The following is a 22,166-nucleotide window of genomic DNA, read 5'->3' on the forward strand; positions in this document are numbered from 1 at the left end:
AAGAAAGCTGGAGTAGCAATACTCGTATCAGATAAAATAGACTTTAAAATAAAGAATGTTACAAGAGACAAGGAAGGACACTACATAATGATCAAGGGATCAATCCAAGAAGAACATATAACAAATATAAATACATATGCACCCAACATAGGAGCACATCAATATGTAAGGCAACTGCTAACAGCTATAAAAGACGAAATCGACAGTAACACAAAATAGTGGGGGACATTAACACCTCACTTACACCAATGGACAGATCACCCAAAATGAAAATAAATAAGGAAACAGAAGCCTTAAATGACACAATAGACCAGATAGATTTAACTGATATTTATAGGACATTGCATCCAAAAACAGCAGATTACACTTTCTTCTCAAGTGTGCACAGAACATTCTCCAGGATAGATCATATCTTGGGTCACACATCAAGTCTCAGTAAATTTAAGAAAACTGAAATCATATCAAGCATCTTTTCTGACTATAACGCTATGAGATTAGAAATGAATTACATGAAAAAAAAGTAAAAAACACAAACACATGGAGGCTAAACAATACGTCACTAAATAACCAAGAAATCACTGAAGAAATCAAAGAGGAAATCAAAAATACCTAGAGACAAATTACAATGAAAACATGAAAAAACAATGAAAACAATGATCCAAAACCTATGGGACGCAGTAAAAGCAGTTCTAAGAGGGAAGTTTATAGCTATACAAGCCTACCTCAAGAAACAAGAAAAATCTCCAATAAACAATCTAACCTTACACCTAAAGAAACTAGAGCAAGAAGAACAAACAAAACCCAAAGTTAGCAGAAGGAAAGAAATCATAAAGATCAGAGCAGAAATAAATGAAATAGAAACAAAGAAAACAATAGCAAAGATCAATAAAACTAAAAGCTTGTTCTTTGAGAAGATAAACAAAATTGATAAACCATTAGTCAGACTAATCAAGAAAAAGAGGGAGAGGACTCACATCAATAAAATTAGAAATGAAAAAGGAGAAGTTATGAGGGGGCTATGTTCTACTTTGGTGGGAATAGGACTGAGTTGACGCCCTGCATTCAATTTGTGCTTTTCCTGGAGTTTCTTTTCTGTTCTTTCCGGAGGAGAAGGGCCGAAAAAGGGCCATTCCAGGGTGCGGCGCTGAGGGCGTCGCCTGGAGTTGCGCGCACAGCCTCCCGCCGCCCTGCCGTTGGGCTGGTAGAGGCCACAACGCTGCTAGGGTTGCATCAGTTTTCCTGTTTGCACTATTTCTTTTTGTAACCATGGCCCCGTCTTAAGTATTTCCAATTGAGAAACGAAACCTCAGGAAACCGAAACTTAACCAGCCGCTCTCGCTTCTGTAACTACGCTTGCTGACCCCCCCCTTGTAATCATCCAACCAATCAGACGGCGACTAGTGTCTTTGTTTAAAGGTTAACCAATCAGTACTCCCCACCCTTGGAAAGTCCCGAACTTGTTTGTACAGGTTAACCAATCAGTACTCCCCACCCTTGGAAAGTCCCAAACTTGTTTGTACCTGTCTATAAAAGAACTGTACTAAACTCCACCGGCACCTCTTAGCGTCACCGGCAACGAGTGCGCGGAGGTCCAGGTTCGAACCTGCAATAAATGACCCTTGCCGTTTGGCTTTGACTCTCGACTCTGGTGGTCTTGTGGAGGGGTCTCGCGACCGTGGGCATTTCAGTTACAACAGACATGGCAGAAATACAAAGCATCCTAAGAGACTACTATAGGCAACTCTATGCCAATAAAACAGACAACCTGGAAGAAATGGACAAATTCTTAGAAAGGGAAAACCTTCCAAGAGTGAACCAGGAAAAAATAGAAAATATGAACAGACCAATCACAAGTAATGAAATTGAAAATGTGATTCAAAATCTGCCAACAAACAAAAGTTCAGGACCAAATGGCTTCACAAGTGAATTCTATTAAACATTTAGAGAAGAGCTAACACCCACACTTCTCAAACTCTTGCAAAAAAATTCAGAGGGAGGAAAACTCCCAAACTCATGCTATGAGGCCACCATCACCGTGATACAAAAAGCAGACAAAGATACTACAAAAAAAGAAAATTACAGACCAATATCACTGATGAATATATATGCAAAAATCCTCAACAAAATACTAGCAAACAGAATCCAACAACACATTAAAAGGATCATACACCATGATCGAATGGGATTTATCTCAGGGATGCAAGGATTCTTCAATATACGCAAATCAATCAATGTGATAAACCATATTAAGAAATTGAAGAATAAAAACCATACGATCATCTCAATAGATGCAGAAAAAGGTTTTGACAAAATTCAACACCCATTTATGATAAACACTCTCCAGAAAGTGGTCATAGAGGGAAACTACCTCAACGTAATAAAGGCCATATATGAGAAACCCACAGCAAACATCATTGTCAATGGTGAAAATCTGAAAGCCTTTCCTCGAAGATCAGGAACAAGACAAGGATGTCCACTCTCACCTCTATTATTCAACACAGTTTTGGAAGTCCTAGCCATGGCAATCAGAGAAGAAAAAGAAATAAAAGGAATACAAATTGGAAAAGAAGTAAAACTGTCAGTGTTTGCAGATGACATGATACTATACATAGAGAATCCTAAAAATGCCACCAGAAAACTACTGGAGCTAATCAATGAATTTGGTAAAGTTGCAGGATACAAAATTAATGCACAGAAATCTCTTGCATTCCTATACACTAATGATGAAAAAGCTGAAAAAGAAATTAAGGAAACATTCCCATTTACCATTGCAACAAAAAGAATAAAATACTTATGAATAAACCTACCTAGGGAGACAAAACAACTGCATGCAGAAAACTATAAGACACTGATGAAAGAAATTAAAGATGATACCAACAGATGGAGAGATATACCATGTTCTTGGATTGGAAGAATCAATATTGTGAAAATGACTGTACTACCCAAAGCAATCTAAAAATTCAATGCAATCCCTATCAAATTACCAATGGCATTTTTTACTGAACTAGAAGAAAAAATCTTAAAATTTGTATGGAGACACAAGAGACCCCAAATAGCTAAAGTAGTCTGAGGGGAAAGAAACGGAGCTGGAGGAATCAGACTCCCTGACTTCAGACTATACTACAAAGCTACAGTAATCAAGACAATATGGTACTGGCACAAAAACAGAAACACAGATCAATGGAACAAGATAGAAAGCCCAGAGATAAACCCAAGCACCTGTGGTCAACTAATCTATTACAAAGGAGGCAAGGATATACAATGGAGAAAAGACAGTCTCTTCAATAAGTAGTGCTGGGAAAAATGGACAGCTACATGTAAAAGAATGAAATTAAAACACTCCCTAACACCATATACAAAAATAAACTCAAAATGGATTAGAGACCTAAATGTAATTCTGGATACTATAAAACCCTTAGAGGAAAACATAGGAAGAACACTCTTTGACATAAATCACAGCAAGATCTTTTCTGATCCACCTCCTAGAGTAATGGAAATAAAAACAAAAATAAACAAATGGGACCTAATGAAACTTCAAAGCTTTTGCACAGCAAAGGAAACCATAAACAAGGCAAAAAGACGACCCTCAGAATGGGAGAAAATATTTGCAAACGAATCGACGGACATAGGATTAATCTCCAAATTTTATAAACAGCTCATGCAGCTGAATATTAAAGAAACAAACAACCCAATCCAAAAATGGGCAGAAGACCTAAATAGACATTTCTGCAAAGAAGACATACAGATGGCCAGGAAGCACATGAAAATCTGCTCAACATCGCTAATTATTAGAGAAATGCAAATCAAAACTACAATGAGGCATCACCTCACACCAGTTAGAATGGGCATCATTAGAAAATCTACAAACAAGAAATGCTAGAGAGGGTGTGGAGAAAAGGGAACCCTCTTGCCTTGTTGGTGGGAATGTAAATTGATACAGCCACTATAGAGAACAGTATGGAGGTTCCTTAAAAAAACTAGAAATAGAATTACCATATGATGCAGCAATCCCACTACTGGGCATATACCCAGAGAAAACCATAATTCAAAAAGACACATGCACCCTAATGTTCATTGCAGCACTATTTACAATAGCCAGGTGATGGAAGCAACCTAAATGCCCGTCGACAGACGAATGGATAAAAAGATGTGGTACATATATACAATGGAATATTACTCCGCCTTAACAAGGAACAAAATTGAGTCATTTGTTGAGACATGGATGGATCTAGAGACTGTCTTACAGAGTGAAGTAATTCAGAAAGAGAAAAACAAATATCGTATATTAACGCATGTATGTGGAACCTAGAAAAATGGTACAGATGAACCGGTTTGCAGGGCAGAAGTTGAGACACAGATGTAGAGAACAAACGTATGGCCACCAAGGGGGGAAAGCCGTGGGGGGGTGGGCATGGTGGTGTGATGAACTGGGAGATTGGGATTGACATGTATACACTGATGTGTATAAAATTGATGACTAATAAAAACCTGCTGTATAAAAAAATAAGTAAAATAAAATTAAAAAGAAAACCAATGGAAATGTAAACAATATATAGAGAACACAGAAATAAAGTCTATGTTTTCTTTTCCTTTGTGAAAGTATAAGCTAGCATATTGTGTCAGGTATAAATATCATAGAAGAATACCAGAAAACCTCTGGATTGCAGTTTGTAAATTTACAGGTTAAGGGAGATGCCAAAATATAGGCTGAATGTTTATTATTTGTGATATTATTATTCACTAATCATTGCCCCTTTACATATATGCATTATAATACAGTTGTTCAGAAAAGTAGGGTTTGGTTTTAGAAAGTCCTAGGTTCAAACCCTTGTCCTGCCATTTAAATACAATGTGGCATTGAATGAATTATTTTATCCTTTCTGATTCCAAAATTTCTCATGTGTAAACTGGGAGAAATAATACATTACTGTCGGTGTTTTTGTCAAGATTAAATGAGACAGTAAAGTGATAGATAAGTGTTTACTATTGGTAATTATCATTAATGAAGTTTGCAAACATCATCGTCATGGTTAGATCAGTTCACTTTTTCCTGAGGATCTACTGGGACTCAGCACGTATTAAGCTTTACTGTTACATTAAAGAATATTGAAAATGAGAGTCTATCATGATATTACATGTTGGTATAAGAAGATAAGTCATGTAAGTGTGAACTATTTAATTAGAGTCATACTACCTACAGAACACATAGAGAAACTGTTTGAGCTTTATGAGCTTTTATGAGCTTTAACCCAGGAAAGAATTAGAGAAAGTACTGATCGTGTGGCATCTGGGAGACAAGGAAGTTGGAGGAAGAGAAGGTGGTGCCTTCGTGGTTGGATGGCCTCCCCCTGGCAGGTGGGGGCTCCAGGTCACCTTCCAGGAACCGGATCCGGCACCATCTGTCTAACCCACAAACTCAAGGAAAGAGATCAAGATGAGGCCTCTGAGGTGAAAACTCAAACATTCGAAACATCAAGAGACCTAGGAAAATTCCTTTCAATACACTTTTCGCCAAGGTATTTTCCAATGTTCTATCATTGTTCCTGTCTCTGGTCTGGGATTTCTCAAATTCAAGTACTGATGTACTGGTAAGTGCTTACGGAGCACCTGTTTCCATTTAAATTCAGGAGCTCTGACCCAGAAAACAAACAAAAAACAAAAAGAGACAGACACAGTAGGATGGAGGGAGAGAGGGAGAGAGATTTTAATTTCTCCAATATTGATTGGAGAAACAGGTTCTTTTTCTTTAAAAACCTTCCTCTCTCCTACCCCTTCTTTACCACAACCGAGCCTCCTCAGACACATATTTACTCCTTAGAATTAGTTTATACCCAATAAATGATTTATGATGATATCTTTCAGGATATTATATAACTTAACTTCTTCACTCTTCAAATAAACATTCAATTACTTCCCATTAAAAATTATCTCTGTGATTTATACTACTGCTATTTAGAGGTTCGCCTACCCTCATGACCATGAGCAACGTTTTTAAAAATATGTTTTACAGATTTCAGATGTCAGTGTGACACTGGCTGAATCTGAAATTTACATCGAATGATGAGTCACTGTTTGGGGAAATGTGTACATAATCATTCAGTTTCCGCTGGAAGTGCTCTCCACTGCACACCAGAACACAGGTGCCAAGGATAGGTTATGATGAACCCCCTTCAAGTGACAACACATCTCCATTTCCCGCAGGAGCTCATCTTCTGGAGAAAATTTATCCTAGAGGGTTGTAGACCTTCTCTACCAGTTTTCGTTTAGGCAACAAAAATAAAAGTTTCTGAAGTGGGACCACTTTTAAGACATTTATAAATACTAATCTAACTGATTCCCTCCTCAAGCATTGAAAAATGTGCACAAAGGCCTTGGTGTTTCTACAAGAAAATGAGTAAGTTAATTTTTTCACTGAGCAGGACAAGAGTGTTCCGCTCTTGGCCTTAGATTCTGGAAGGTTATCTCTGCAAAAGATATTTTGGAATTGGTCTTGCAAAACAAACAAACAAAACCAAGGCAAAAGAAAAAAAACTTTGGTGTTTATGTTCCATAGCAGAGCCTAAATGCAGGGTGAATGACGAAAAGGCAGCGTAAGTGGTTCTTAACTTATTTACAAATAATGAACCATTTGAAATTCTAATGAAAGCTATGAACCCACTAAATAGAAAAAACAGACACACACACACACACACACACACACACACACACACAAATGTGAATTTAATTTCAAAAGAGTTCCTAAACCCACAAGTTCTTCCCTGAACTCCAGGTGAGGAACACATGATCTGTTTAAGAATCTCACTACTCAAAATGTGATCTACAGAAGGGCAAAATCAGCATCAGCTGGATATCTTCTAGGAAACGCAGAATCTTAGGCCCTCTTTTGGGTCCACCGAATCAGAACCTGCATTTTAGTAAGCTCTGCAGGTGATTCCTAAGCATCTAAGATTTAAGAAGCTCTGCTTACATAGTCATGTTAATGGAGAGTTTAGAATTAAAAATTTATATCTCAAATCACATTTGGAAATGAGCCATACTATAATATTCTTCATAGAACATATATACTATTTGTAAATGGATAAACAACAGGGTCCTACTGTATAGGATAAATATCCTGAGATAAACCATAATGCAAAAGAATATAACAAAGAATGTATATATATGTGTAACTGAATCACTTTGCTGTGCAGCAGAAATAAACACAACATTGTAAATCAACTACACCTCAATTAAAAAAACTTAAAAAAGAACATATATATTATTTGTAAATGAGAAGATGAAGGTGTCAGTAATATTTTACATGTGTTTGATGAGACATATCCTTTTTCCCACTCTCAGCAGCTCACTTCTGGGTCCTCACTTCTTACTCTGCTTTGCCCTGCTCTTCCCTCTGCAGGCTAAGCTGGAAGTGAGAGCTGGGACCTTGGAAATTCCAAAGGCTTAAGTCACCTTACATTGGTTCATCATGAGAAGCTATTCAGGAGATGCATCGTTTATAAGTGAGAGGAAGTCAAGCACCATACCACCAAATCTATACATCTACTGGACATAAATCCTTAGTGGCTTGAGGAACAGACATTCCTAACAATGGGTGGAGAGACAGATTAAGAAATTGGAGGGGGAATGCTATCTAAAGCAGTTTGGTTATTTAAAGGGGCTGGTGGGAAATAGCCTCCCGGCTGCTGGATGGATTTATGATTTAAGGGCAAGACCTGTTTAACTGAAAGAGGCTATGCTTCTCTCTAGACTTAAGAAATGATATTCAGACAGCTCTGAGCAGATGTTCTGAAATTCTCTGCTCAAGACCATTCTGTCTTCCAAGCAAGGGCCCATTTCATTGGCTGCCCCTTCTCTGGTGCACATACTCATGGTGCAATACAACCTTCAGGAGTTAGATCTTGTTTCACCAGCCATTGAACCATTAAAATGTACTTTTAAACCCCCTTCCACATGATGCCACTGTTTCTTATTATAGGGCACTGGAAACTTCACTGGGCCCAATTTATAAGGCAATGTGGTCTCCAGATTATATCAAATCAGAAGCTCCTGGATTCAGGGCTAACATCTTTAACTAGCATCATTCATGTTTACATGCTTTGACTCCCTTAGGAAAATGAAACTCTTTCCAGGCTAGATTTTATTCTCCCCATTTATAGTTGTGGAAAATGGAAGCACAGAGGTTAAATGACTTATTCAAGGCCAACCTACCCAATGAATAGGGGAGCTGAGTCCTAGTGGAGTTTTATTATTTTCCTCCTGTAAGTCCTCTTTCAGTCACACTTTGCTCCTGCCAAAGAGAACAGGAAGACTGGCCAAATTCTCATTACATGGTGCCTTCCTGCCTTTAGTCCTGCACCATGGCAGGCATCAGCTCAGACCTGTGTGCCCAAAACATTCTGTTTCTATTAACTAACTGTGGTACCACTCCAGGGAGGAGCCAAGAAGAAAACGAATAACTATAATTTTAAATGCAGCACCTATCTAACCTTAAGATTAAACCAATAATCTCAGACTTTAAAGGTACACTAGGTAAACACATTACTGTAGTCTGAAATATGCTGTTTCTATAAAAAATCATGACTCAGGTGACCACAGGAGTAGAAAGATACAAACAACTGGGTAAGAGGATGGGAAATGTGAAAGAAGAATATTTAAGAAGGGCAATTTGGAGTAGATGTGAAAAGAGCAGTTGCTATAAATACCATCAAATCAAATGGGCAAAACAGTGATGGTTGTTTTGCACCAAATTAAAAAACAGTTTGTTGGAATCCCTTTTACCACAAAAGATAAAGGCATTCTCCTCTGAGAGCTTTGATATTATGGTAAATAAAGAGATTCTGGCAATAAGAACATCAACCCTCTGCAAGCCTAAGATGAAAGTCTACTCTAGGAAGATGTTTAACATGGTACTTGAATTTCCCATTAAGTCCCTGCCAATAAGATAAAAGTTATAAACATTCAGAAGAAGTAGGATCTTTAAGTGGTTTTTACGCATTCTCTTAGATACTGCAGGTCATATCTTCAGAAATAGTTCACTGATGGTTAAATTCTCGCTTTTAATCACAGAGATTGTTTCAGTGTGTTAGATCTTTCACAACGCATTTTCAATAATCCATTAACACAGAGGTTTATGTGAACACTTTTTGTCTGTTTCAAAATTTCCCCCGTTCCCAAAGAAAGCAACTGGAATCTGACACACATTGATGAACCATAAGGAGGTCTGTCAAATGCTTAGAAGACTTAAGATGCACAGTGTGCAGCTCAGAATCTGTACTCAAAGGAAAACCTTTCTCTTACTTATACTCTTTCACAAAGCGAAGAAGAAATACAGAGAGAACATCCACCCTTATTTATGCAGTAATTAAGATTGCTAGAATTTCACATTTTATTCCTCTTTGAAGAGGAAAGTTTATCTAATTCCACAGATTAGAATTAGTAGGATTCAGGGGAGCAGAATTCCATAACTGGCATAATGGAGGGAGTAGTCCTCAGGACTCTATTTGCACTGGGCCTCACTCCCTCTTTTTAGGAATAAAGGGGATGCTATTCTCGTCCAATGTACTATGATCCTCAAGATATTTCACAAGTAACAACATCTATATAGAAGTAATGAACCATGTGACCTAGCAGGTTCATAGGATATGCGAAAGGAATAATCGCTGCCTTGCAAAAAACCTATTCCTCACCCTTTCACTCATCATTCTCTGTCACCCACAAGGCCACCACTCCCCAGTATAATCCAAGGACATTCTTCTTAGATTATATGTTTCAAATTATATAGTCTACTAGGTAACAACGTTCTGAAAATAGGCTTGTTTTCATTTTCTCTATGATTATCTAGATAGCGATGCAATACTTTAACCCTAGAGTGTCTAATTGTTTAAATTTGATAATTAGCCTCAATTTTTACTTACGATCTAGCAATTCTTGGTACAATACTTTCTCATTTTTTTTTTTTTTTTTTTGCGGTACCCGGGCCTCTCACTGTTGTGGCCTCTCCCGTTGCGGAGCACAGGCTCCGGACGCGCAGGCTCAGTGGCCATGGCTCACGGGCCCAGCCGCTCCACGGCATGTGGGATCTTCCCGGACCGGGGCACGAACCCGTGTCCCCCTGCATCGGCAGGCGGACTCTCAACCACTGCGCCACCAGGCAAGCCCTCTCTTGTTTTTTTAATTGCATAAAAATCTGATCAAAAGGACTCAAATTTTGACTCAATGGTGCTCGTTCGCCCCCTCTTCCCAATAGCTTTTTGCAATTCTAAAAAGTATCAGCCATTCCTTTCTCACTCTTGTTGACCTTCACATGTTCTAAGCCACAATCTGAGTCATATTCTCGTGTGTGTTAACTTTTATCTTTGTTTTACACTTGCTTCTGCTCATCTGAATTTTATTATTGGACTCCAAAGCCCTGGCCATCCATGGTGCTGAAAGCAACAGATGTCAGTTCCCTGGCTCCTTGCCCTCCTGTAGAGGGATCCGGCAGGTTGGACAGGTGAGTTTGATAGGAGTTATTCCAGAGCTTCTGTCTAGTTCCTATCTTGCTATAACTCCTTTCCTCTGTCTAGCCTACATAAAGGAAGAAAACATTTACTCAGACACTAAGCTAAATAACTCAACCTCCCTGCTAGAAAACAATTCTTTCTGAGTGATATTTAATAACTAGAAACATCCTAGAAGCCTGCTTGTAGGGGAAAAGTCAATCTAAGAATAACTACTCACAGCACAAAAAGCCAACTAAAATCCTTTATTTTTCTTCAGCGTTCTATTTCTCTGAATTCTTTCAACTAGGCCATTAGCTCAACTGTTGACCTTGGGCAAGCTGCTTAACCTTTTTAGGCTTCAGTTTTGTCATTTATAAGTGAGGTACCAGTCACGTGGCTTACTCATAAAGTGTCCTCTAGAAATGGTTTCCCTCTCTTTGAGGCAGTTAGCAGAGATTTTTTTCTATTTAAATACTGGAACACCATACTAAAGGAAATGGTATTTTATTAAAACACCAAGTAGGTTCCAGAGTCACAAATATTGGTGATGTATAAAGCAAACTGGACTTAATTACATTTACCAAGTAATCATTTAGAATGACTAGACCAAATCAAATCTCATCTATTAAAAAAATGATCTGTCGGGAATGAGGACAAGACAATTTCAAGGGGGTACCTACCAAAAAAAACCACAACAAAAAAACCAAAAACACACACAGAGATGAGCCTACACATGAGATCAAATGTGAAGGAGGCGATGTAATTTTCCACTCTGAAATTGATGGGTGGTACTGGCTCCAAAAACATCAAATCAACACATCTTTCCCACTTAACTGTGCCAGTGATTTATTTGATCTGACTGGCCTGAAAAGTGACCTCTGGTTCCACCTGCTAAAGGATGTCTGACCTCTGCCTGTGACTCATTTCAGCAGAATGGAATACTCAGGTGGAATCCTGATGAACAGCCCCAACGGTAGACTACAGGTGACACAGGGAAAGGGATTGTATTAATGTACCATAGTAATTTATTGGCAGTTTTGTGTGATAGTATATTTACTGAATGAGGCCTGCCAAAAAGATCAGGTTATAGCAGGAACACATGATTTTCCAACCAGCCATAAAATATAAATCAAATGCCTTTTCTGTCCACTGTCAGCCACCTCCACCCACTCCTTGTCCTCAGTTCTCAGACAAATTGAAGCACATGCCACAATTTGTAGAAGGAAAATCAAACTCAATTTCGCAGTACAATGAAGTGAGTTTTGGTCTTGTCATGTCCACTGACATATCGATCCCTAGAAGATTGAAAAGATCAGGATGTTCTAGGTTTTCGCTTTTATAAATAAAAACATGTAGAAATGCAATGTGTAAACGGAGGGCAATACAGCACGTATGCAGCTTTACAAAGATGCAAGAACTCCAGGGGGGCTAATGTAAAACAGCGCTACGATATAAAAGTCACTATTTAAGAGGTCACATTTTCTTTCCCTTTAGAATTACAGCCTCAGAAGACAAATGGTCTCCTAATCCAGGTTCATTTAAAGTGCAGCTGATCAGTTCACAGCTAAAAGGAATTTTAACTAGAGAAGAAAAACAAAAAAACAGCCTATCTTGGCCCTTTGTAGAATTTATGTCAGATCTATAATGCCATAAACCCAACACTCTTATCAAACATTTTCTATTTAATCTGAAAGGGGACTGAGCCAAATCACTTATATGTTCACATCTGTGATTTGCAAAGTGCAGTATGTGTAGCCTCCCTGATACGTGTAAAGACCACACAGAGATGAAGCATTAAGAAATGGAACCACTTTATCACGAGGTGACGATGAAATTGTAAGAAATACCATAAAACACCCTAGAGTCTAGTAAGCTAAATTTCTAACTGTGGAAGGAAAAAATAAAGGAATGAACCTGTGTTTTCAGGTAGGTACAATGTCACTCGTTATGACAACAAGATGATTTTCTAATTACCATTTACTAGAGAAATACTGCAAAATTCTCTGCAACTCCATGGAAGTCATTACTGCGTATTATGCGGTGCCCTGTACCTCACATAAAACTGCTGCAAACATAGCTTCGCATGCCTTTTTGGAAGGCAAACTGAGGCACAGATCGATAACGTTGCCCAAGAAAAAGCACACACAGGAATTTGAGGAGGGAAAGAACTTCTTCCCTGATCCTAATTTAAATGGTTTCAAACCAGAAGGAACTTCTCGTTGGGCGTGATCTTTAAAAATTACAGCGATGCCTCACGTCACCATATTCTAAAGTGATTACTTGTGGTAAGTAAAGATAAACTCATTAGTAAACACAGTCCTTTATTGTGAAACCCAGAGAAAAATTATTTGAGGTATTTTTTTAAGCCAACAAGAGAATGACTTTACTTCTTCAATCAGTTTGACTACAGTAATGATTTTCTTAGAATTAAAATTTGTCGAAAGCTCTAAATATTTCATCTTTTAGACTAAGAAGCAAGTAGTTAATGTCACAGCTAATACATTTGTCAGTCTGCTAATTTTCTTTTTCTATTAGAATAGGTAAACATCAGCCCTTTCTTAAAAGCATACTATTTACCATGTGTCAGGAGCAATGCAGGGAGAACTTATTTGAAAATCATGAGGTAGGGCGTTATGAAATGAACAGGAACCACAGGGAGACAATAAGAGAAACAAAAAACGGAAAGGCATTTAATAATTCACAAGTGATGGTGGGGTGTGCTTCAGGTGAGTGGGGGAGGATGGTATTTACTATGAAAAAAATAAAATCAATCCCCAAAATGCAAGCCAGAGATATTGGAAAATCTGAAAGAAAAGATAGTTTGTAAGAAATAGTTCCACTAAAAACAAAAACAACATTAAAACAAAAGAGGACTTATAAACGTGCAATGGAAATAAAAGAAAATGAGATCTTGTCCACATGACATTAGAACAGAGAACGGTTCTTCAAATATGCTTATTATTTGAGAGAACAGGTGTAGAGAGAGATGAACAAACTCTCCTTTCCATCTTTTAAAGATATAATACACTCATTTATGCTACATTGTGTCAGATTTTGTTTAAAGCAGCTTCGGTTTTACTGTAACTAGAAGAAAACAATAACTAGTAAATAATAAAGGTTAAGTGCTTTGTTCTGCCTATTATCAGATGTTCTTTCTAAAATTAGGATCATTGGGTCATTTTGGGGTCATTTTTTGTTATTATAGATCACTTGGAGCATGGGTTGATATCCAAACCTTGTGTTCCAAACCAAATATTACTGCCACAGCAAAATTTTCATTTAAAATGGACTTTTGAATATCATTTCCATCTTTTTTCTCTGTATTACATAGTTCCTCAAAAACAAGACCTTTACTTCCAAATAAAGAGAATAGTCAACAGTATAAAGTACTATAGCACTTTAGTTTCTTGGTGTTATAAAATTGGTATTGTCAGTATAAAATAGTTAAACATCTCTAGAAGAAATGGACAAATTCTCAGAAAGGTACAATCTCCCAAGACTGAACCAGGAAGAAATAGAAAATATGAACAGACCAATTACAAGTACTGAAATTGAACCGGTAATTTAAAAACTCTCAACAAGCAAAAGTCCAGGACCAGATGGCTTCACAAGTGAATTCTACCAAACATTTAGAGAAGAGTTAACACTTATCCTTCTGAAACTATTCCAAAAAAATTGCAGAGGAAGGAACACTTCCGAACTCACTCTATGAGGCCAGCGTCACCCTGATACCAAAAATCAGACAAAGATAACACACAAAAAAGAAAATTACAGGCCAATATCACTGATGAATATAGATGCAAAAATCCTCAACAAAATACTAGCAAATTGAATCCAACAACACATTAAAAGGATCACACACCACGATCAAGTAGGATTTATCCCAGGGACGCAAGGATTTTTCATATCCACAAATCAATCAGTGTGATACACCACAGTAACAAACTGGAGAATAAAAACCATACAATCATCTCAATAGGTACAGAAAAAGCTTTTGACAAAATTCTCATCTTTCCTTATTAAAATGTGAGGGAAGAAGCCTTGTGAGAAAATGGTATTCCCCAACTCAGTATTATTTCAGATGTTTCACACTTTTTTCTTTTTATCAGTTTTAGAATGAGTTATTTTAATAGGCTTTAAAAGATTATCTTTGTTTTTGTCATTAAATGAGTTAGACATAAACTAAGAGTTACAAATGAGTTCCTAAAAGTTCAGAACCCATGCTTTCTGCAGTTAAAGAAAGGTGGGAAAAGATGCACCACTCCCTAGCTGTGTAGACATCAATATGCTACTTAGATGCTCTGTGTCACAATTTCCTTATCCATGAAATGGGGTTAAGAAAGTAGCAACCTCACCAAGTTTTGAGGATCATATGCCATACTACAAGTCTTCAGAAGCATGCAGGTCACATAGCACATGTTCAGTAAAGGTTAGTTAGTAGTAGTAGTTGCAGTTAACCTGCTGTCTATCCTGAATATGTCTCCTCCAAGATCATTTCCTTTGGTTGGTATTTCAGCGGGAAACTGAGTGTAGCCAGAAATCACCAGGCAGCATGCTCTTGACACAGGAATTTCATGAAATACATTTTCTTGCTTCAAATTGTCCCTGTTTCAACTAGTAAAGACCTCATAGCTTTGGGGCAATACCAAGTAGCAGATTCTCTTCATGATGTGTATGTGGGATATAGACGTGGGGAGTGGGAGAAGGGCTTGGACAATATAGACTTGCTCTAAATCCTAGTGTGGGCTTCTTTTGGGCTAGAAGATCCGTCTCCTGTGAAATGAAGTCATGACCTGCAGTCATGTGTCAGAGAAGACCCCATCCTGCCCAGGCGCAACATGCAGCGTGCGTCTCAAGGGATGGAGTCCCACGTCCCTCCTGTAGCCGAGCAACCATATGAGACACTACACGAATGGTGAGAACACCAGAGATGATTCACACAAATCTATTAATATGATGCCAGGAACAAGATACAGTCTTAATGTTAATATAAATGTAGGATTCATAATTGCAGTCTTATTTTGCCTAGTTTAAGCAGTCACTGTGAGGTTTACGTACTAATGCAGTGACTAAAATCGCTGTGGGTATGCATCTGAGTAACAGAAACTAACTAAAATGTATTTGTACAGTGGCCGATGGGTCCATCCAGCTGCCTGTGTCTATTAAGGGGGCACCTCTATGTACTTGGAACCATTGAACATTACTAGCTTATTCCTAATTTTGGAAGTGACATACCATCACTTCCATTGCATTCTTTGGTCACCAGACCAACCCTGGTGAAATGTGGCAGAGAACTCCTTATGCCATCTACCTGAAGTCCCCATTCCCTTTTGCTTTAGAGAACCAACATCACCAAAGATTTGCCTTCATGTTTTCCTTGCAACACTGCACTTTAACCTAAGAATGATGCCAATATTCCAAATAATTCTGAGCACTATGTAGTTCTTTATGTATCTACTTAACTAGCTACTGACCTATATTTCATCCTATCTGTTTGTTCCTCCTCTCCTCCCCCTCTTCCTCCTCCTTCTCCTCCTTCTTCTTCTTCCTTTGTCCCTCTCTGCACCCCCTTCATCTCCCTAACCCCTAACAGAAACGAAAAGGAGCTCTGGTTCAGCCTCACTGGATACCAGCTAAGGTAATAAAATGAACACTGCACTGGGAATTAGGGACTCTGGTTCTCCTCTCTGCCATTTGACTTTCTTAGAAAGGAAACATAGAGATGTTACTTCCTATCTATCTAAGTTGTGGTTTCTCTATTTCTAAAATTAGGAAGTTAGATGCTACACTGGTCTGATATGCCTTTCTGGCCTTGGAACTCTAAAATAAGAACCCCTGCAAGATGACTAATGAAAAGAACAAAGCAGAATTATGAGATTTACAGGCATTTCTCTAAAAAGTGATTTTGCAGACTTCTATACCTTTTACTCTAGTCTTGGAGTCTAGCTTTAAATCCTACAACTCATGTGGCAGGCAGAAGAACTTTTCCAGTGTTCTCTAGTGGGCATACCTATAGCACACATTAAAAGTACTAGACTGACATTCAGGATCAATGAACAACTTTCCAAAGGAATGAAAGGCGCCTACAACCAGCCAGTTGCTTATAAGGCAAATACTTAAAAGCTGCACCACAAACATCAGTGAAAGACACGAGCACACTGGGCACATAATCAATGTCAAAAAGATACATTATGTCCAGGCCTTCTCGGAACCCTCAGGAGCCACCAGGGATAACAAAGCTTTTAAGTGTAAACAAATGGACACTTACCTGACTGAGACAAAAGCGGTGTATAAGGGATTTTCGGTTCTATTGCACTCATCGGTGGAGGTAGCAAAGGGTTGGCGAAGCTGCGGAGTGGATGAGTTGGTCGAACACAGGCTGTGGGGATGGTTCTGCTGGGCGCCTCCTCACCGCTGGGATGCTCAGGCTGTGCTGGGGGCAACATGGGCGGCTGTTGGGTGGCTGGTCCTTCGCTCACTGCTGCAAGGGAGACAAAAAAAGCCATTCATAATCCGTGACAAAGTGGGCTTTCCCCAAGTCACCCGAAGGGGCCCTGGAGCAGTTCAGAGAGTTATGCCAGGATCTGACTAATCCATTCTTCACGTTGAGAACATTCCATCCCTCTACCCTCATATATTTAAGGGATAGGATAACACTGCCCCTTTAAACAGTAGAAATAGACCCAGTAGGACAGGGCTCTATCTTCCAGGGAGAGTAGTAAAATATACATGGCACTGACTGTATTGCCTGAATTGTCTGGGCCTTGCAATCATAAGTGAAAAGGCGAGAAAAAAAGAGTTATTTCTCCTTTCATAAGTAGCGATGTCAGTGACATTCAATGTACCAAACCCGGCTACGGCTGCATTATTATCTACCAGCCGATATGCCAATTTTTTTAAACATGCCATGTCAACTGTCAGACAAATCAGAGTTACCGGGTGCTCAAGGCATTGCTAATAAAATGATACGAATAATAACCATTATCATTATCTTCCATAACAAAATAGAAGCACATCCAGCTAAGAAGTTATAGGAGAGATCAATCTGCTGAAACAAGTTGCCTGAATGCAGAATTGCAATTTTTCCTCTTTGGTAGCAAACATTGTAATTTTCAGTCAGATTACTATGGTTAGAGAGGTTTCACACAGCCGTTTGTGACAAGCCTTTGGCTATCTGGACAGTTTTGCATGTGGAAGCACACCTTTTCTCCAGAGAACACAGTTTAGTTTGACTAAAATACTGTTTATCATGCTAAGGATGCTGTGATTTGACTTTATTCATTCATATTCAGAGTCAACAGATCCCAGTTAAATTGAAAATGAACAGAGCTGCATAGCAGGTATAAGTGTGGATGAAAGAAGAGTATTTCTGATGACTTATTTCTTTAAAAAGTGCTACTGGGTAAAGTGGAAAAAATACAGTGATAGAAGATAATGTCTCACTTTTGAAAGAGAATTTCTATGCAGGAAATATTTCAAGATAATTAGTTTGTGAGATAATTTTGAGACACCTCTCTGGGAGGCTCAGTGAGGTCAGCAAAGGGCAGAGGAGATAGAAAATCTGCTAATGCTGAAGGGGGTGGAGATTAAAGATACAAAAGATCAAGATATCATATTAAAGATATGCAAAAGCGAAATATGCCTGCAGAGGGTATTTGATATTAAAACTCATTTGTCTATATTCACAAAGCGTTAGAGGTCCTCTGGGTCACTGAGCGGGCTTCAGGCTTACCCCATTCAAAGATGGAGATGAGGAGATACAGGGTTGGCCCAGGACAGATGCAGTCACTTAGCAAATGGAACCAGAAAATGGGCAAAGACTTGATTAAAGCTTTCTTCAAATATGGAAAGTGTAATCCAGCAAACTGGATAGAACTCTGAGGGCAAGAGCAGTTTGAAGAGAAGTACCTTATCTCTAGGCTAGGAAGTCCTATCAAAGATGGAGAGGAGAAACACATGCAGGTACAATCTCAAGGTTCAAGTATGGGGCTGCAAGGAAAACATTAAGGCAAACCTTTGTTGATGTTGGTTCTCTAAGGCAAAAGGGAATGGGGGCTTCAGGTAGGTGGTATAAGGAGCTAAACTGCTTTTACGAATGTAAAGGGAAAGAGGAACATGTGTGTTCAATCAAGATGGTGTAATTAGATGGTTGAGAGTATAGTTTTAGAAACAAAGAAAATGATGAAGGTTTTACTCTAGACTCATATTTAGTCTAAAGGAACAAATGACCAACGGTCAGTTGTCCAAATAAAAATACAGTATCTCTCAAATCTAGATCAGAGAGAAGCAGCTGCAGGAACCTACAACAAGGTCCTTCTTTATTACCAAAGGGCTGGTTTTTATTAAATGGTCCATATCATCATATTAAAAATGCCTCTCCAAGAAAAGAAAGTTCACAATTTTCCTCAGAAATCTGCTGTAATTCTCTCTATTGAAGATGGACTGCAGTCAATCCATATCATATTTTGAAAACTGCTTTAGTTATTACAGAAATAATAACGTTTTGTGATGTCTTTCCTTTCTTCATTCCTTCCTTCATATTTTCTTTTTCTATTCTTCTACATTTTTGAAATCAAATAGATCTAAGTTAAAATATTATTGTGATCGTAGGTTTAATAAAACTTACATGCAATTTTTTTAGTCTTCTAAAATTTAGTTACTTTAAAACCTCAGGCTTCACATGAATTCTGTTGACTTCAGTGAATTTTAGGGGGGAACTCCCATTTTTCTTCTCTTCAGCATATTTGAAAATAAAAATGCTGTGCATGCCTAGTCCTCCATTCCCAAGTTTTCAGTTGGCCACCATGATTCCCACTGGGAACATCACAATGTGGTTCTTGACTTTGAGAGAAGTAATGGTGGCTTGATATCAATGGACCAGCTCTTTAGCAAAATCAATACTTAGTACCACATAGTGAAAAGGAACGTGCCTAATGCAATGTGCTAGGTGGAATGGGAGGGTCCAGCCTCAACACTGAATGTATCAGTAATGCATAAGGGACTGTTTTTGTTTTGTTCAAAACGTTAATTTTGCTTAATACCTAATACAATGGACAAGGTACAGGTTTTCCATAGACAATTCATAATGCTTATATTTTACATAGAGCAAAAAAAAAAAAATGCCTTTTAGAAATGGCTGACATCTAAGGCAGTGAAAAAATTCTCAGACAAACACAATAGCAACTGCTCCACTGGAAAAGCTCTCATTTCAGATGAGCCCGTTTGGCCAGTTCAGGTGCCAGCTTCAGGACACCTATGTGAAACAGATTTGCTCTGTGACATGACATTTAGCTGTACTAAGAGCTCTAAAGGCAAAGAAAACCTCCTTTCGCCCACGAAGTGCAGCTTCCCTGCAATTCAGACAGTAAAGTGAGAATCAAATATGCACTGGCAAGGCACTTCTTTTCAAATGATGAAATAGTAGGAATTCATTGTACAAATAGCATACAATTACACAGCAGAGTCAAATCTCAAGGCACTTTATAATAATTAATGTCAACACATAAATACTGGCTATGGAATAACTTGCAAAAATGGAAATGAGGATTTTTTCTTCCATCTAAAATTGCAATATTTGAAAGAAATACAGCACTCATAACTCTAAGCAAAGACACTTCAAGACTCGAACATTTTTAGGAACCAAATTCACTCATTAATCTCAGAAGAACAAGATCATGCAATAATCCTAAGTAACCCCAATTCCTCACAGTTCGGATTTTTTTTAAAAGACCCGAGAGAAAAATTCATGAACTCTACTGTGCTGATCTTATTTAGGTCAACTTCCATTTGTTAACTGATTTCCAGTTTGGCAGAGAGGCGGGGCAGAAAAATAACATGGATAAAGTTGACCAGCTTTCTCACCAAGACCATGCCGACACTGAAAACAATAGTGGAAATCATCTACTCTTCTCTAGTACCTGTTTCAAAGATGAGGAAATGGGGGCACTGATTTTATACTGATTTGTAGAAATGAGACCTCAAGATGATTATTTGAAGTTTTCAAAATATAGCACTTTTCCTTGTTCCCCAAAGGCCAGTTACTTTGCCTACTGAGGCTAAGAGCAGAACTGCAGCGCATTAGTAGGAAGAGGAAAGATTTGTCCATCATGACTGTATAAAGCTTTATCCATGGATCACCAAATATGTGTTATGCAAATGTACTTTAACCTATATCTTTCCTTTCCTTATGGGAGGGGAGAAATTCAGCTTTATTTGTGTCTTCAGAAAGCAGCAGTCTTCGGGGGCAGAGTTTTACTGATTCATCTCTCAAAGTCAAAGGTCTTTCTGATAACTTTTGAGGAAGGAGAGTTGCCCCATTTCACACAGTCAAATGCTTCGTTTCCTGTGTGTGCCTTTCACTGTTTTTCAAGGTGACTAATAAGACATCTCCAGCCAGAGGCATGAAATGTTTTCTGCTTGAGAGAGAACAGGGATGTTTAGTGTTCTCCAAGGCATTTAGAAACTGATACTGAATGACTGGAAGTTAACTGTTTCTGACAATGATTTAGAGAATATTTAGTTTCCTAGAAAAGAGGATGCGTTGTTTTTTTTCTTTTCTAAGCAAGCACTTAGAAACACATATTAGTTCCTATACCTTTTGCATTTCACATAGCTTTGGTCAAAAAGTACTTGAAGAATGACTGAGTATATATTTTAAAAACATGTGAAATCTTGGCCAGGAGTAGAATGCCTATGCCTGTTAATTTTAGATGAGAGTCAAGAATTATTAAACTAAGAATTCTGTTAAGAATCTTTTATTTGCATAACTTTCTATAATAGTTACATTATCTATTGAATGTTTGTATTATATATTATGTAATAGTTACATAATTAAATTTATTTAATAATCCTTACTTTTAAATAAATTAACAAAATAAAAAATCTACTAAGGAGACTAAATTTTTCTCCCTTCCTTCTTCCCTCCCTCCCTTCCTTCTCCCTCTCCCTTTTTTTTCTTTCTTTCTTTCTAATAGACCTTAATTTTTAGAGCAGTTTTTAGGTTCCTAGCAAAATTGAGTGGAATATACAGAGATTTACCCTCTGACCCCAGATGTGCACAGCCTCCCCACAATCAAAATTTTGCACCAGAGTCATCCATGAGACTAATCACAGATATAAACAAATCTGTGGTCCTTAACCACAGATGAAAACAAATTTTATACTAGCTCATTTATTGTTTTTATTTTTTTCACTGAAATTTAACTTTTGGAATCAAAGAGTAAATGGGATGCTGGATTTTCCAAAGGAGATGATGCTTTTAAAAATGGAAAAGAATCTACAGGAACACCCATGAATAAAATAGCTAATTGCTAGTTTTAAACAAAGTAGTGAACTTTGGCTGTCTCAGTCTTGCTGGAATGAACCAATAAAAGCCATTCTTACACTTTCTTTTAAAGTTAGAGAATATAAATGAAATCAAAAGAAAGCAGTAAACAACGAACCAATGAGGAGAAAACCAAACTAAAACTATAAACCTCTCTTTTCTGTTGGGGACAGTTCATTTCAGAAGTTGAAGAAGGGACTTGTGGGTTCTGAATTCTTTGACTGGAATCATCGCCCTAGCTGTCTGGGGATTCGGAAATTTTGGGTTGTTGGACTTCTCACACCTTTCATATTTAAATTCCTTCAGTATGGTTTGGGGGGCTTTTTTCTTCGAGTTTTTGCACACAACTCTATTCTCTAGAC

The 22,166-nt window shown here is 38.0% G+C and overlaps 1 protein-coding gene across 1 annotated transcript in view; it reads right to left on the reverse strand.

Annotated features, from left to right (window-relative positions):
- Nucleotides 1-22,166, reverse strand: part of DCC (DCC netrin 1 receptor) — a 764,559-nt gene that overhangs the window by 38,374 nt on the left and 704,019 nt on the right. The window contains exon 27 of the mRNA XM_060121767.1: nt 16,750-16,962. Within this exon, the coding sequence (XP_059977750.1) occupies nt 16,750-16,962 (213 nt within the window). The remainder of the gene's footprint in view (nt 1-16,749; nt 16,963-22,166) is intronic.

This window comes from Lagenorhynchus albirostris, chromosome 14, assembly GCF_949774975.1.
Source record: "Lagenorhynchus albirostris chromosome 14, mLagAlb1.1, whole genome shotgun sequence".
Classification (NCBI taxonomy): domain Eukaryota; kingdom Metazoa; phylum Chordata; class Mammalia; order Artiodactyla; family Delphinidae; genus Lagenorhynchus; species Lagenorhynchus albirostris.